We start from the raw sequence: 13,117 nt of genomic DNA, 5'->3' as shown, positions 1-13,117 counted from the left end.
ATGAATCAGATAATACAAATGGATTGAATGATTTAATGGAAGGATTTTCTCAACTGAGGAAAATGTATTCCAGTTATTCAAGTTTATTCAGTCTTAATCCCCATATTTGGAGATACATTGGCTTCACTGGCAATGGGACTTGGTGCTTTAGGTTATTTTTGTTGCTCATGCTCATATGTACAGTATAAACTTCTTGCTTTGTATGTGTTTTTTTTTTTTTTACATGTAACTTGTAATGGAGTATTTTCACACAGTGGCCTCGCTGTTTTTACATCTTCCACCACTAACCAGGAGACATGAAGTAGGCTGTAACAATTGAACATATGATGTAGGGAACAGGCAGCAGTGGTGGATATGACTAACTACTTCTGCTCAGGTACTGTGCAGAAGTGCAATTCTGATAGAACTGTGCTTTACTTGAATATTTTCACTATTAATTTTATCTAATTATACATTGTTGTAAATTAAACTGACCAACAGTATATATAATGGTTAAATTACACAAAAATGCTGTTTAAACTCTTATGACAGGGGCTACTGTGCAAACATTATGGGTATTTTTACTCCTGAAATATATTCTGCTGATAATATCTATTTACTTTTAAATAGGCAGCGTTTCTTCCACAGCAGACAGGTAGAAACCTTCAGCACTGTAAACCTCATAGAAATGACACTTGTTACTGACCTCTGCTGGTTGGGTCACAAAGTGCATCACATGTAAATTTCTACAGTAGCAGACCTACAGCCGACAGTTTGACAAATGAGCATTTATTATCTTAAAAGGTATAAAATACAAATAGCTGTTTGACACAGTAGGAGAGGTATAAGTGGAAAAACAGCAGTCAAAGAAAATATGACATACAGTACTTAAATGGTTGATGTCAGGCACATGTAAAAAGTGTGAAGTGGTTGCTCTGTAACACATAAACCCAGTGCAGGATACAGCACTGGATTAAGCATTTCAATCAAGGCTCTGTATGAACACACTTTAAATTCACAAATAAATTCAATCATATGTTATAAATAAATGTAGCATACTACTATTAAATACACTGGCTTACATATATCGACAAAGGATTTTATCACAATGATATTAATAAGTCGGTACAATGAGAATAGAATTCAAGCTCACGTATGTAGAGCTACATCATTTATCAATTTGCCCCAAAGCAAAACCATCCATCATGCCTCACGTGCACTGCTAAAACCACCATGATGAACTGTCTCTATACTTTCAGCCCTTGCACGGGCACGCACACATACACACACACTCACACGCACACACACAGTCAGTTAACAGAGTTACATATGTTTTCGACCACTTTGTTGAATTCCTCGGGTTGATCAGCATACACGTGGTGAGACGCTTCATTTATCAGCTGCAGGGTGGAACAGATAAACAGAGATAATGAACACAGTCAGTGATTATGTGGACACAAATTTCTCTACTGAAGACAAAAATAATTATGAACCGAATTAAAAGTACACTAATTTAAAGCTGAACTACACCATTTATAGATGTTAACTGGATAATATCTCCCTCATGTCTGTACTCTGCATCTCCACTCACCAGCACTCTGGTGTGGGCTTGGTCCCTGATCTGGACCACTTTGTACCCAGATGAGTTGTCCACCCAGGACCACTTTCCATACAGCATGGTGAGGGGCATGGAGGGCGGCAGAAGGTGAACCCGCTGCAGCATGGGCCTCTTCGCCCAGCCAAGAGACTCTGACATGGCACGGAAACCCACCTCACCACTGGGAGGAGGAGGGAAAGAGAGAAAATGGGTCAGCTTTTTGCAGGCATTACATTCTGTTGTTAAAAAAAGGGATTATGTGATGTGTGTGACGGCGGACCTCGGGGTTTGGGCGTTACAGTGGTAGATGTACTGCGTCATGGTGTCGTCATCAAACAGATCTTCAAATTTCCTTTTGAAATCGGGGCGGAATCTGTTCACCAAGCCCGGGCCTGAATCAGTGTCAGACTGTGAGGTGAGTGGACAGAGTGTTATCTGGCACAGCACACTATTAGATAAACAGTAACATGTCTTACCCCATGGGCCTGCTGCTCTAATGACAGCCAGTGGGTTGAAGAAGGAAACCACTGTTGCAATAACTTTCACCCAGCGTGGGGGGGACGGCCTCTTCACCACCTCTGTCCCCTGATCACGATTCTCCTCGGTCTGTGTCTGTGGTCGCTCAGGGAAACCCCAGGGGTCTACCAGGATAAGATGAGACACTCTGGAAGAAGAGAGAAGAAGGCAATTATGAAATTATATTAACTGGCATTTATTTGTAATCATCCTACACATAACATAAAGGTGGCGTACATTGCTGTCTTTTTATATATTTTTTTTTTGTCTAATTTTTGCTTTGTCTCTTTACTAGACAATACAGATGCACTTTTGAAAGGGGTCGTGAAAATTCAAGATCAATATCTGATATTTTTTCAACCATATCAACAGATTCCTACTGGCATTTTTATACGTTTTAGAACAAAAGCAGCATTAACTGATTTCTTCTGGCCACTGGGGAGCAGTGGAAAAAGCTGTGAACAAACACTAGACAAATTATCAACTTATAAAAGGATTCAAACGTTAGTTCCTCATTTACTTTATATTCACATATTGTTTGTACTGCATGAGCAGCTCTGCAAACATAAATTCTGACAAGCATAAATAAGTCCTCTGACCCCGGATAAGTGGAAGAAAATGGATGGATGGTTGGATGGATGGATATAAAGTGGTTTTGACAAATGTGTCAGCAAACAGTTGCCTATTTACTCATCCACACTGAGCAACATTAGTATTCATTAGGGGTCATTGTAAGTCACCTGGTGCCCACAAGTGAACACTTCTTTAAACTCCTTTTTACTTTAGTTTCAAGCCATAAAAGCAAAGCAATAGTCTGTAGAGCTGAGGGGAGATGCTGTTATATCAGTTAGTGCAGCCTTAAGGTTTGTGTAGAGAAGTAGGCTAACATTTTTATGAGTTTGATGAGAAGATTGATACCTGTGAAGCTACAGCTAGCTGTCTGTTAGCTTGGCTTAGCATAAAGACACAGGGTAACAGGGTAACCAGTTAGTTTGGCTCTGATCATAGGAAACAAAATTTTCCTACCAGCACTTCTAAAGCTCAGAATTTGATGTTTAATATTTTGTTTATTTAATCCGTACAAAAACTCAAGGTTAAAAATGACAGGCTGTGGTTTAACAGGTGTGTTTGTGCTCAGCTAATCTGATGGCTGTTGGCAGTAGCTCCACATTTACCATACAACCATGAGAGCGGCATCTAACTCTTAGCAAGAAAGTGAACAAGGGCATTTCCCAAAATGCTAGCACTTTAAGCAACCAGCTCCAATAAAACAAGATCATAAAAATATCTTTAAAATTGTACAGTTGACCAACTAAAAAGTAGTTATCTTAAATTCAGATATACATTCCGGATAAAGCTGTTCTCATTTACATATGTTTCTGTATGAAAGTGACTTAAGCACGACCCATTAAGACTTTGTTAACCAGCAGTCACTTCCAAGCTGATCAACTGAATGAGGGACATAGGCCACGTCCACACTATCTCATTTCATTTACAACGCATCTCTTTATCAGTCACTATTACAAGTGGTGAAGGCAACACAGATATTGAATTACAAGTGTTACTGACCTTGTTGTCTTTGCTATCAGCTGTTGTGCAGCTAAATTCTGCATTTTAATGCTACAACTGCCTTTGCTGTTCCTTGTTTGTAGTATTTTCTGCAAATAACCAATTGTAGTAGTGCTTCCCGTTTACACTGGCACACACATGCCCAGTGTACATGAATGGCGAGGTGTGAAAGTATGGATGATGTTTGGTTCCAATACAGAGCTAAAATGGTCGTCTGGACGAAGATCGTTTTTATTTTAAATCCCCCCAGTTTTGAAAGAGTAACAGCCAATGGTGTAACTTCAGCACTCAGTCAGTCAGTCATGGACATTCATGTTTCTAGGGCTGGCCTCGCTGTTGCAGTGCAGCCAAAAACACTAAATTGGTGTTGTAGCCATTCCTGATGTGTTGATGTTTCGCATATGGTTTTAGTTAGTATCTTATCAGCATTACTACCTGGAAGGGTGCTGGATGGCATATGAGGTCGCCAGATACCCCCCGAGACTGTGCCCCAGCAGGATCATGTTCTCCAGGCCTACAGACTGTCTCCACTCTTCAATGGAGTTGACAAACTGCTCCTCTGCCTTGGCAGAATCTGAAGGGAAGGGAGGCCTGGAGCTCCTGCCAAATCCCAGGAGGTCGAAGGCGTAGACAGGCCGTGATCGGCTAAGCGCGTCCAGGTTCCTGATCCACAGCCCTACCCCTCCTCCAAACCCATGGACCATCACCAGGGGAGTCTTAGCGGCTAGCGGAAAAGTAGGGCAACAGAGGAATTTTGTTACGGGTTTTATAGTGCATAGAGCACTGAGTTACAGCTGCTGCCTCCTGATAAACAAAGACTGAGAGAAGGGTAGTCGCCTACCTGCAGGTTTGTGAAACACCTTGTTGGTGAGGGTCAAAGTCCATATTCGATCCTGGTTTGGTAAGGTCACAAACCTGGCCCATAGATCATTCTGAATACCTGTCGTGATGAGGCAAAGAAAAGTAATGATTAGTATATCCTCAATGAGATTCTGTGTTTGTGCTGCAGCCAGTGACACATAAGTCAGTAAATAACTGTCATATTTTACTTACAGCCACTCAAAGTGGAAAATACAGACATTTTATAAAAGGTTAGCAGCTTTAATATATAATTTAAGTGCCTACTTACAATCATATTAATTCCAAGTGGTTATATAATTAGCCAGTACAAGTGAAAACAATCTTACAGGCGAGAATCTTGGACTCTGTCGTCTTCAAAAGGGACATGGAGGTTGGACGCCAGGAAGGCCACCAGCTCCAGACTGAATGTGGCCTAACAGGAGAGGAACCAACACAAAGTCATGTAAAGACTGACCAGATAGAGGAAATGTTCAGTGCTTGCTGAATGCACAGTACTAATGCTCCTGGAGAGAGTCCAAGGTTAAAGCCAGTGCAGTCAGTATTATCGTTTAGTGCTTGTGCTCTGTGCAAATAACACACACCCAGTAGTGTCACGTTTCACGACCATCATGCTGTCAATCAAAGTCAGTGCCAGAGGTGGACAAAATATACGACTTCATTACTTGAGTCAAAGTATAGATACTCCTGGTCAAATATTACTCCAGTACAAGTGAAAGTTGTTCAGTCAGATTTTTAATTTCCAAAACTCCAAACATGGACTTCAGATCAGATCATGGTGCTCTGGTGAACAATCATCTGGTTCATCTTTATCTAACGTAGCCATCGTTAGGCCACTGCCAAGTTCAAACTGAGCTGTTCAAACATGCTGCAAGCACAACATTTTCAAAATAAAAGGAAATTAATTGCATTGACTAAAAGCTCTACTTCAAAGCAACAAGAACTTCATAGAAATGTAGTGGAGTCAAAGGGACAATATTGATCTTTTAAGTGTATACACCCAAGTACAGTACTCATGTAAATGTACTTTGTTACTGTCCACCCTTGGTTAGTGCCATGACCCACCGCAGTGATGTAGTGATTAATATGCGTCCTGGTTACCTTTGACCTCTTATTAATAATCTTTATTTTTTTCTTTCAGGCAGTTTAATTCAACACATTTACAACAAAGGATCTTACTCACGTTTTAGTTGCTATTCTGAAATACAAAAAGGTGGGTAAACTGAGTTGAAATGGGTTTATAATTCCTCCCCACCCACCACCGTCCCACCCCTTCCGCTCCGATTGGAGGTGTCCCATTCTGCCTCCACCATCCATGCAGCAGGTACACCTCCACACCTTACACCTGTTCTCCAATCAACCGGCAGTTCAGATTTGCTGAGTCATTTGGATAAGTGGCTCCCCCACTGCTGTTTTCCCTTTTCAATCAGTGACAATTAAAAAGGAAAGATTCACACAATCTAATTTAACTACTATAAGACACGGTACCCCACTCCTCTTGGATGTGGTTTCTATATCCCTATTAATGGTACACTACTGATTCAGGTAGTTCCAGCAGTAATTCAGCAGTAGACTAGTTTACGTTCAAGTCACAGTTTACTGAGATATCGGCATTTGTGATATAAAGGTAGGAGGCTACATTTCTAATTTGTCATAAAATTGGTTTTATTCTTATAAGTGTAAAGTCACATGGTCACACTAAATAAGTCTGAGAACATCTAACATTATATTTATACATAGCTTCAGGGTGTACTGACACATCACTACAGTAAAATACCGTCTTACACACAGTGTCTTAAAAAGAGAAAGCGACACAATAAACATTTTTGTAAGTTTAGCTAGCAGGTCATGTAAAACAGTGCGCAGAAGGAGGTTTGTACTCGGCTTTTCGGCTGTGAGTTACTCACTCCGTCTCACAGTCGCTCTGTATCGGGGCTGCGGTTGTAGCAGGATCCATTGGTTGACATATTCCGGTGGCTATATTCAGTTAAATCAAGGTTTGCGACGCATTCCTGTGTACCTTCTTTGAAATTACGCGAAGTTACTGCACGTTGTTGTTATTCTACTGTTTTGTAACTCGCAAAGTCCTAAATCAGCTGACCACACACAAAGATCGTCTATTGTGAAGACGCATTCACGGCACTCAAACGCCTCACTCGTCACTCATCATCCATCTAATACAAAGTTTGAGTAGGCGATCACAGTCAATGAGAAACCTTGCTTTTTTGCGTGTATTTAACAGCGCTAGCACTTTCCAGTCCCTGTTTGTTGTTCAATATGTGTATTATTTTGGTGTATTGCTGTTGTGTGTGTTTTGTGGATTAATAATTGGTGAAATTCAATCCTGGAGGAAAAAATTCACCTTCGTGAGATTCTGTGATTAATAAATTAGGCATTTTCGGGTCCCTCTAAAAATTTGTGATAATCAATAAGGCGGTTAACACAGCTGCATCTCGAAATACTGACAGAGTGAGACATCATTTTACTTTTAGCACATCTCTGTTTAAAGGACTCTGTGTGGGCGGCACCAATTATCCTTTATTCAACAACCGTCTTTTTGCTCCTCGTTCCGAGAGAGTCGGAATATATTTGTTGTAACACCAAGGCCGCTTCCGGTTGATGAGGACACGTCACTCATTCGACTGAGGAAGAGGACCGGTGCAAACCTCGCTCATTGACACATTTTGTGTAAATCACAAGGCAGAAATCATGTCGAATTCAGTCATATCGGTTATCTCTCGGTTTCTAGAGGAGTACACGTCCTCGACGCCCAACAAGCTGAAAGTGGTGGACGCTTATTTGCTGTACATCTTGTTGACGGGAGCTCTACAGTTCCTCTACTGCCTGCTGGTTGGCACCTTCCCCTTCAACAGCTTTTTGTCGGGCTTCATCTCATGTGTGGGCTCGTTCATCCTCGCAGGTAAATATAACTCCAGTTAAATGTTGTTATGTTTTTTCGGTGCAAAATACAAGGCGGAAGTTCGAGGGTTTCAGCCGCTGGTCGAGCGGCCTTTTAGTAATCGTGTGTGCAGACACAGGTTAGCTAGCCAGGCTAATAGCATACTGTGCAGCCAGCCTTTTTATTTATTTATTATTTTATTTTTTATCAGACTAAATATTAGAAACAACCTGATAATTTTATAATATGTATACACAGTTTATAATATGTAACGCAATGCACTTCAATAGCACCACAAACTACAGCCCCCGAAAATGACCGTAAAGCACATTCAACTTTTCTCCACAAACGTGTCATTGAACTCTGTGCATTAAACTTCATGGCGGCTATAATGCCATCAGTGTTAACTGGGTATAAACATCAAAATGCATCAGTTTTAACTGGATGTATCTAATAATCTGACTGTGTTTTAATAATTTGTTGTATTCTCATAGTGGAGCGGGAGCATGGGGAAAACCCTGTTACTCGGGTTATGTTGACATGACTAAATGACTTGTGAATAAGTCTATAAAACAGTAACCTGGGTGAGATGTTGCAGTTGGGTTGATATGATGATAATGATGTTTATCGCATTTAATCTGTTTCTAAATGTTTTTTGTTGTTGTTTTTTTTCAATTAATCTGCCAGTTATCTCATCTTTACTGCATGGTAATATAAGTTTTGTCAAACTTAAAATTCAAGTTATACTTGTTAACTGTTTCATCATTGGCAGCTTTTAAAATTTGGTTTTCCCTTATGAAACTGATGTGAACACAACTAAGCTGTTACTTCACTGAGGGAGAGGATTTTTTAACTACAGCATAGCTCAAGGGAGAATGATCATCATGTCTTATTCTGATGAATTTATGAATAGAAAATATTTTTGGTTATATTTGCTATAAACTGACAATTGAAAACATTAACAATTTAAATGATTATGAAAGTGATCTTTAGTTGTATTCCTAATACATCTGTGTTATTTAGGGGTGTACAGGTGTACAAAACTAACGCTAAATCCTCATGTATTTTTCCTCCCAGTGTGTCTTCGTATCCAGATCAACCCACAGAACAAAGGAGAGTTCCTGTCTATCTCTCCAGAGAGAGCCTTCGCTGACTTCCTATTCGCTCACACTGTCCTCCATCTGGTTGTGATGAACTTCATTGGTTGAATCGGATGTGGACCCAACTTACAGTGCCCCCCTCTCAGAAGGTGTATATTTTACATACACGTTTGTCATTAAAGTTGGATTCTTAAAATGTCAATGTTGTTCAGCTCCATTGTTACAGTGTAGATATATTTATGCGCAACTACCATCAGTGTCTTTTTTGAATATGAGAGAGTCTACAAGAATGTAACCCAAACCTGCGATATCCATCTGTCGCTATAGCACACAGTCACTCAGTGGACAATGAATGGGATATTAAAACAGATATACACTTTACTATATTGCTTTGTGTTCATAAAACACGACACATACCCTTGTCCTTTGGGCGCTCTCAGTCACATTAACCATCCATGCCAGGTCCTTACTTATTTCTCAGTGGAGCAGCTCCGTATAGTACATGTGCTAAGGCAGACTTCAGTCTACTTCTCAGGGGAGATCCACATGATACCACATATTGCTTTCCCTTTGCTAGAAAACTGTTATTAAATTTTTAGACCAGCAGACAGGGGGAAAGGCCATACTGTTTTCTTGTTTTCTCAGTTGCTTCTTAATAACAACTTCCACAACCTCAATGTCACTAATCCTACCACTTCTTTTTTTTTTCTTCTTTTTTTTCCCCCAAAGCTCACGAGAAGAGAAATTATCAAACCTCCCCTTCAAGACATGATGCTGCATCTGCTTTTGTGCGATCCCACCTTCAACACTGAATTGGTTGCAACTTGTCACATGTGATGCAGTACAATTTTCTTACTGATAAAATGGTTGATTTCTGTCATTTTTTTTAAATGTAAAGATTTGTTAAGCATTCCCTTTTTGCACTGACACAAGGAAATAAAAAAACAACTGAAATGGTCATCTTGTGAATAATGTGGCAGTTCTTATAATGAAGTGTTGTCCATCCAATTTGTTTTTAACCATAAAAGTAAAAATAAATTGCGTTCAGTAATAATAAACTTTCAGGTAGAGAAAAATAAACATGGTTGTGATTAGACTATTGCATATACTGTGCCTGTCCAAAAACAGTCAAAGGATCTGAATCTCTTAAGCATTAAACTTAACAGATGCTGTTCTAAACAAGCATCATTTGAAATAAAAAGATAAATCATATCTAATATTCTCACATTGGAACATCACAATCTCCCTTGTTTTTTTTAAATGAAATTTTAAATCCATCAGATGAGGGAATATTGCTGTACAGGTGCGTTATCTCTCTCTAGCCTTCCTTTATTATACTGACCTGTGTTTTCATATTGCAGCTTCATACATACGGCAGGACTTTTTATATCAGTGTTGGTGGAGTTGTGTGTTCTCATTTAGATCTGGTTATTGCAAAGAGAACTCACTGTTTGAAGAGCGACAAAGGAAAAAAAAACAAAATCCATTTGGTTATGAGAAATGGTAGGAGAAGGGCTCCTTACACAGTAATGGAAACTTAAGTTCATTTTCAGTAGAAGTGCATTTAAATTTTATGCTAATCTATGTTTCAGCTCTATTATATTTTGCAGGTGAGGAGTACATTTTACCATATTATATTTTTCTGACAGATTTAGTGTCTAATCACTTTGCAGGTTAAAATTTTACACACAAAAATATATTAGAAACAAATAAAACATGATGCATTAAAACCAACAGAATATTAAGTGATTAAAGCTCCACCTCCACTAGCTGCAACAGTTATGTGCTGATTACATGTTAATGTATCAATAATAATGATCCAATAATATCTCTGAAAGGGTTGATTCTGAATGAATTTGCTTATTTTTGATACATTAGTAGAAGCACAGTGTAAAAATACCTTGTTAGTATTAGTATTATCAGAAAACTACACCTACTTTTGCTTAAATAAAGGATCTGACTATTTCCTCCACCACCGTCAAAACGTTGTAGAACTAGTTCTGAACCCACTGACTGCATCATTTCTTAAGCTGAAGGCTACAGTGCTGTGTTTCCTTGAACCAATGAGAGCAAGTGTGCGGGGTGAACTCCTTCCACTTGGGCAGCAGACCCGGAGAACATTACCCCCCAGAGCATGCAGGGTCCGCTTTTCTGATGGAGTCAAACACTTTCCAGCTCAATGGCTTTAAACTGGGGCATTACCAATGCTCACTTACATTTGTCACAGAATGTACTGATTTTAGCTATTTGGTCTGACAGATCTTACCGGATTGAGCTTGATATGAAACTGCCTTGCATACAGCCATGAAAAATAGACTGAAGTTTACAGGTTCCTCCTGTAAAGGTTAGATCTAAATCTCCTCCTGTGCTGATTTAATAGCAGACAGGGAGGTTGTCAGTCTGCCTAGCTCTATAGATGATATTAGCACCATTACTTTTGAAAAGGGGTTAGCAGGAAGCAGTAGGAGAGGTGATTTTGGGGAATGGAGAGTCGAGAATTTGGACACATGAACTAAAATAATCTAAACGAAGAGTTGTTGATGCCAAGCTTTTCAAGGAGGGTGTTGGGCCCTCTATGAAAAGCTCTATAACATTGTGATTCTTTATTAAGTCACTTATTCAATGTCTTGTCCTGGATATATGTAGATAAAGGTAACTGGAAGCTACTTTCTGTCATTGAGGGAAGCAGGATTCAACTGTAAACTCAATTACTAGTAAAATTCTTTCATTCAAAACAACATTAAGTAAAGATGCAAATATTATCAGCAACAGTTATATTGTTACATGTTAAAATATTGTATAATTATTACAGATGCATTCAGATGTAAACCACATTTTAATGCTGTGCTTGGTCAAGGTACATTCAAGCTATTTTATATACTGTTGCATGGTCAATAGTACAATATTACAATAGTACAAGTACAATATTTCCTTCTGACATGCAGCAATAAAAAAAGTTGTATTTCTATAGCACCTTTAATAGCACAAAATACTTCACAACAAAGAAATGACATGCACCAAGTGCTTCACATAAACAGACATAAAATGAACATAAAAACATATTAAAAACATGCATGTCAAATGAGATATAATAATGATAAAATAATGACATAGAAATAAAAAAAGATGAATATATAAATAATTCAAAAAAAGTTGAAAGTGGATTGCATAGAATGCATAAAATCAAGTAAACTTTTTCTTCAAAAGTACCATGAAATTGAAATGCTGGAGTAAATTGGATTGTGATTTGTCTTTTTGCTCTCACACTGGAAGGAAAACAATGTCATTAACTAACATCAAGTTTGACTAATGGCCTATTGAGCAAAGTGCTGGTATTACTGTCAAACCACTGAGCAATGAATATTACAATCCCAAATATAAAAACAAACATTAGGAGGCATCATGGCACCATTTTGCTTAAATCATATGTATGCAAGGTTGCAGTATGAAGACGTTTCAGAGACAGAGCTTTGACGAAAAAGTGCAGGGGATGATGGCAGAGAAACTGATAGAGGATCTTTTCTCCTTGATATTTTAATCAGGTTTACTCTGTTAGACAGAGCAAGAGTTGTGACTATCTAGTTATAATCTTGCTTAGTTTGATGCCACAACTTCATAAAAAGTAACATCTATTTCATGTCTCTTATAACAGAGACAAAGAGAAATGTAATCCAGTCTCTCACACAGCTAAAAGGAATATTAGAATATCCAGATATGTCATGGAACTTGACTGCCATGGAGTTATTAGTTTTGTGAAAGTTATGTTTCGTTTCTAAGATGTGCCAGGGGAACAAGCTGAGTTTCGATTCTGAGGCCTGCCTACATTTTTCCAGGAAATGGATGACCATATAAGGCCTAAAAGGCAAAGACAAAAACAAGGGACTTTTGGAACATCCTTGACACCCTTCACAGAGCAAAATGAGAGGCTTGGAATAATTGTTTGTTAATTCAGTGGCTGAGGGGCGTGTGTGTAGAAGCTTAATCCAACAAATGAAGACTGGACCAAATCCAATGTGTTCAGGCATCAAAATCAAATAATTTCATTGTAGCCTGCCAACCGAATTATCTGCATCCATGGGGGGTGAGGGCACTCAGCGTTTATTTGCTCAGAAGAATAAGCTATGAAAAAGAGCACTAAAATAATAAAAACAGGAGATGTATGAGTAAGAATGATGTGTTTTACCTTAAAGGAATAGTTTTTGGAACATTTGTGGGAAATACACTTATTTGCTTTCTTGCAGAGAGTTAGATGAGAAGATTGATACCACTCTCACATCTGTACACCAAATACAGAGCTACAGCCAGAGGGCAATTAGCTTAGCATAGCATAGCATGCAGGCACCCTATATCTTGTTTGTTTAATGTGTAGAAAAACCTAGGGCATAAAAATGGGGTGACATTTGCCCCATAAACATGTGAGTTAGTGAGCTTTAATGATACCAACTTTGGACAAAGCCAAGCTAGCTGTTCTCCCTTGACTCCAGTCTTTATGCTAACATAAGCTAACCACCTGCTAGCTGCTAAGTTTGGAGGTTTCCTCCACACAGGGAGCGTCTGAGAATGTGAATAAATCCCTCTGGGATGTTAGAGATTCACGTT

At 38.9% G+C, this 13,117-nt stretch overlaps 2 protein-coding genes across 3 annotated transcripts; one reads left to right on the top strand and one right to left on the bottom strand.

Annotated features, from left to right (window-relative positions):
- Window positions 1-752: 752 nt before the first annotated feature.
- abhd4 (abhydrolase domain containing 4, N-acyl phospholipase B) lies at window positions 753-6,611 on the bottom strand. Of its 2 annotated transcripts, XM_023404612.2 has the most exons (9): window positions 6,427-6,611; window positions 5,703-5,717; window positions 4,849-4,934; window positions 4,503-4,601; window positions 4,097-4,385; window positions 2,053-2,240; window positions 1,857-1,968; window positions 1,571-1,757; window positions 753-1,379 (listed from the first exon to the last, which is right to left on the bottom strand). In XM_023404612.2, exons 1-9 carry the CDS (start codon window positions 6,474-6,476, stop codon window positions 1,290-1,292), a joined length of 1,116 nt encoding a protein of 371 aa, XP_023260380.1. In that variant the 5' UTR covers window positions 6,477-6,611; the 3' UTR covers window positions 753-1,289. The 2 variants fall into 2 exon arrangements, with proteins under 2 accessions (XP_023260380.1, XP_023260381.1); XM_023404613.2 differs by lacking the exon at window positions 5,703-5,717 and having other exon boundaries at window positions 6,427-6,610.
- A 500-nt stretch (window positions 6,612-7,111) lies between these two features.
- On the top strand, window positions 7,112-9,478 carry dad1 (defender against cell death 1). The gene is made up of 3 exons (XM_023404618.2): window positions 7,112-7,439; window positions 8,496-8,667; window positions 9,248-9,478. The coding sequence occupies exons 1-2, from the start codon at window positions 7,229-7,231 to the stop codon at window positions 8,624-8,626; spliced, it is 342 nt and encodes a 113-aa protein (XP_023260386.1). The 5' UTR covers window positions 7,112-7,228; the 3' UTR covers window positions 8,627-8,667; window positions 9,248-9,478.
- Window positions 9,479-13,117: the final 3,639 nt, after the last annotated feature.

This window comes from Seriola lalandi, unplaced genomic scaffold (assembly GCF_002814215.2).
Source record: "Seriola lalandi dorsalis isolate HSWRI2012SDOR001 ecotype SW California unplaced genomic scaffold, Sedor1 jcf7180002054253, whole genome shotgun sequence".
In the NCBI taxonomy this organism is placed as follows: domain Eukaryota; kingdom Metazoa; phylum Chordata; class Actinopteri; order Carangiformes; family Carangidae; genus Seriola; species Seriola lalandi.
The sequence above is the reverse complement of the archived record's forward strand: the minus strand, read 5'-3'. Positions and strand labels throughout refer to the sequence as shown.

Excerpts from the sequence above, each read along its gene's own strand:
- abhd4 (XM_023404612.2), bottom strand. The coding sequence starts at position 6,476 with ATGGATCCTGCTACAACCGCAGCCCCGATACAGAGCGACTGTGAGACG. Across the intron at positions 2,241-4,096 it reads GCCATCCAGCACCCTTCCAG|AGTGTCTCATCTTATCCTGG; the intron begins GTAGTAATGCTG and ends CTCTTCTTCCAG. Across the intron at positions 1,758-1,856 it reads TGTAACGCCCAAACCCCGAG|TGGTGAGGTGGGTTTCCGTG; the intron begins GTCCGCCGTCAC and ends TCCTCCTCCCAG.
- dad1 (XM_023404618.2), top strand. The coding sequence starts at position 7,229 with ATGTCGAATTCAGTCATATCGGTTATCTCTCGGTTTCTAGAGGAGTAC. Across the intron at positions 7,440-8,495 it reads GGGCTCGTTCATCCTCGCAG|TGTGTCTTCGTATCCAGATC; the intron begins GTAAATATAACT and ends TTTTCCTCCCAG.